The sequence below is a fragment of the Tribolium madens genome, unplaced genomic scaffold (assembly GCF_015345945.1).
Source record: "Tribolium madens isolate multiple individuals breed KSU strain unplaced genomic scaffold, Tmad_KSU_1.1 Scaffold_11;HRSCAF=98;Tcas5.2_LG3b, whole genome shotgun sequence".
In the NCBI taxonomy this organism is placed as follows: Eukaryota; Metazoa; Arthropoda; class Insecta; order Coleoptera; family Tenebrionidae; genus Tribolium; species Tribolium madens.
Window position 1 is genome coordinate 5,752,573 of NW_025400975.1, and position 3,295 is coordinate 5,755,867.

At 36.0% G+C, this 3,295-nt stretch overlaps 1 protein-coding gene across 3 annotated transcripts in view; it reads left to right on the forward strand.

Annotated features, from left to right (window-relative positions):
- The window catches only part of LOC123012324 (regulating synaptic membrane exocytosis protein 2), a 120,023-nt gene extending 116,728 nt beyond the window's left edge, over positions 1 to 3,295 (forward strand). For all 3 annotated transcript variants that reach the window (XM_044410205.1, XM_044410290.1, XM_044410375.1), the window contains one exon: positions 1,707 to 3,295. In XM_044410205.1, coding sequence (XP_044266140.1) covers positions 1,707 to 2,272 — 566 coding nt within the window. In that variant the 3' untranslated portion in view covers positions 2,273 to 3,295. The remainder of the gene's footprint in view (positions 1 to 1,706) is intronic.

Below are 3,295 nucleotides of genomic sequence, written 5' to 3' on the forward strand. Positions count from 1 at the left end.
CAAAATTCCTCAAACCATTATCATCAACATTTCTAAATTATTGTATTAATGGTTTTATTTTAACAAATAATGTAAAATTGAATAAAACAAAATGGAATAGCACGAAAACGAAGAAATGATTGCAGAATTAAAATGTTCGTATATAATAGCATTTAAACAATAAAAAAAAATAATGTTTTAGAAATAAAGATCTGAATGTGTTTTCGAAATTAATAAAGTCATGACTGGTTTTATCGAATCCAGGGACAGATGGACGTAACAAACAAGCAAAAATGTTTGTTGTGTGTGGACTGTAGAAAACCTACTGAAAACTGAAATAATTCAAAAGGGGGATGAATTAAAGGAAAAAAATGGACTTGAAGTTGGAGGACTTTTACAAGAGAAATAATTGATCCAAGGGCGTCCAGAAATATGCCACTAACGGAGATTTAATTAAATTAATAAGAATTTATACAAAAAAATATATTTTCTTTGATTTTTATTTATTTGTTATTATTTATCACTAAGGTGATACAACCAACCTCCATATAAGTAAATTCAATTGGCAATTACCTACGATAATATTACAAGAATCCTAATAAAACATTAAAAAGTATAAAACTATGTTTCCGATTACGACAAGAAAATCGTCTAGGTAAAATTTCGAAATCAAAAATAAAACTGGATTACGGATTGCGGCGCTTTTTAACTTTTACAACTAGCGAAATATAGATTGTTGTTATCCAAGTCGATAACGAGAAACAAAAACTTTTTTGATTTTCTAAAAAATGTCTAATGAAACGTTTGCAAATTTATTAAGACGGTAAGCTTACTTTTTTTAAAATAAATTAATTCAACATTTAATTCGCCATTTTTCAGCATTAGAAGTACTAAAACGCCTACTTAGTAACAAAACGAGTTTTCTAGAAAATATTCGGCTCTTGAAATGTCAAGTTATAACAAATTAAATAAAAATTTGACTAAATTTTAATCAAAAATAATTTAATCTCTCTCTTTAACAAAATTCCTCAAACCATTATAATCAAAATTTCTCAATTATTGTATTAATGGTTTTATTTTAACAAATAATATAAAATTGAATGAAACAAAATGGAATAGCACATTTAGAGCCAGGTTTTCAAATTTCTTGCAATAAGTCATCAAAATTTTCTAAAATAAGGCCGATAACATAATTTAACCTTGATTTTGCGATAGTCTGCATGAAATTATCTTAAAATCAGTAAAAAAAACACGAAATARGTAGGTAACACATTTATAACCGATTTCTAAACTCGAAACCAACTAAACTTTTCAAAATTTTGTATAGTTTTTTAGGTCGACAATTTTTTGTGTTTCGCTGGCGTTAGTATAACATTTCTTCAGTCTCTATATTTTACATTCCAAAATCAGAAACGTCTTTTAATTATGCATAGCTTTCCTTCCGCAAAACTCAAGTAACTTAAGTAAGCATATAGATATTTGAACAGCTTTTATCTAAATGCATATGCTTCATCAATCTTCATTAAAAAYTAAGCTTTTTGGCTTTGAATCCATAGATAAAAAGTAGACTGTCGTAAATTAAAATCAATCATTAGCGAAATTTCATCTATTGGCAAATCACYGAAAATAATCTCAGTAGTTGCTTCTAGTTCCCATCATAGGATATTAGAATCATGTCGCAATCCTCTTTAATGCATCAAAATTTCTCATCTTTGTCCTTCCTGCAGGATCGACAAGTGGCGCCTCGAACCGCGAGGATCGCAAGAACAGCGTGATGGAAATAACCGAGACAGGCAAAGAGAACAGCCCCCCTTCGAGTCCGGAGCGCACGTCGCCCCCTCGCCTCGGCCCCGGCCAGATCAAGCCGCGGGGCTTCCGCTTGTCCAGCACGCGGCCCGTGGAGCTGAAACTGGGCCTGCTGATGACCAAGGGCCAGCTGGAGGTGGAGGTGGTGTGTGCGCGCCACATCGCCCCCCGCGAGACGCCCCCCGACACCTACGTCAAGTGCTACCTGCGCGACGGCGACCGCTGGCTGCAGAAGAAGAAGACGCGCGTGGTGCGCCACTCCTGCGAGCCCCAATTCCGGCAGACCCTCAAGTACCAGGCGTGCGACGTGCTGGGGCGCAGTCTCGTCGTCATGCTGTGGGAGCGCCAAGGGGGCTTCGAGCACAACCAGGGGCTGGGAGGGGCCGAAGTGGCCCTGGACTCGCTCACTCTCACTCATCTCACTACCGGATGGTACCCGCTCTTTCCCATTCATTCCCTCGGATCGGATTCGAATGATTCGCCTTGACCTGTTCCAGACTCACCCCCTGAGGATCCCTCCGATTGAGACACCGAGATGTAACTTCCCATCCCGCTTGCTTTCATTCACGCTTTCATATACTTGAGTGGTGTGCGAGATAACTTCCTAATTGAGTTCATTACAAATTATTGGACTTATTACAGTCGACTGTAATGCATATTTCAATGCTTTCATCTTCCTTTCGCAATAATCGAAAGCAGCCAATTATGGCTCGGGGAGACGCAGCGCATCAACGATCACAAGTTGTTACGACTTGAAAATCTGACGCACTGTCTGGTTACATTACATTACATGTTACATTACATGCAAGAAACGTATAAAAGGCAAGGAAAACAAAAAAAAAACTGCTATGGTTTAAAGAAACCACAATGCAAGTGAAACTTTTTTTCTGATCAAAACACACAAATACCGCGGAGCACTTGCGCGAATGAGTAAGAATATAAATGCTACACGGTCAGCTGATGCGAGCCATGGGCGCCTTTCACTTTACCCCTACTCCGCGGCCGGCTGTAATGCGACATGCGATAGATGGACAAAAATTTTCGAGGCACTTTAAAAAAATATTTTGAAGACAATAAATACTTCTTTCTATCGAACGATTGAACGACAAAGTAATCAATGAAGAAAAGGCCACCATTAAAAATACGATTAGAAAGATACAAACATACTTTCTAAAAAATAAACTAATAAAAATTTCATATTATTAAAGAAATTCAAAGAAAGAAGCTTTAACCCTCAATAAAGCCGTTCTAAAAAGCATTATTAAGTTAAAATGTGTCAATTATTTAATTTCATTACAAATGACTACTTGGAAAACATATATTTTTAAAACTTATCATGCTGTAACTAAACTAAAAAAGTGTCAAGCTCAACCAGACGTTAATTTTTTTTAAGAACTCTATTCATTCAAAGTACTTTAAAACCTCTTATTGCTAATGTGAAATATACAAGTGTTCCGTTTTTATAGTTACAAACTTAAACAAGTGATAGAATATTCAATTTTAAGACAAA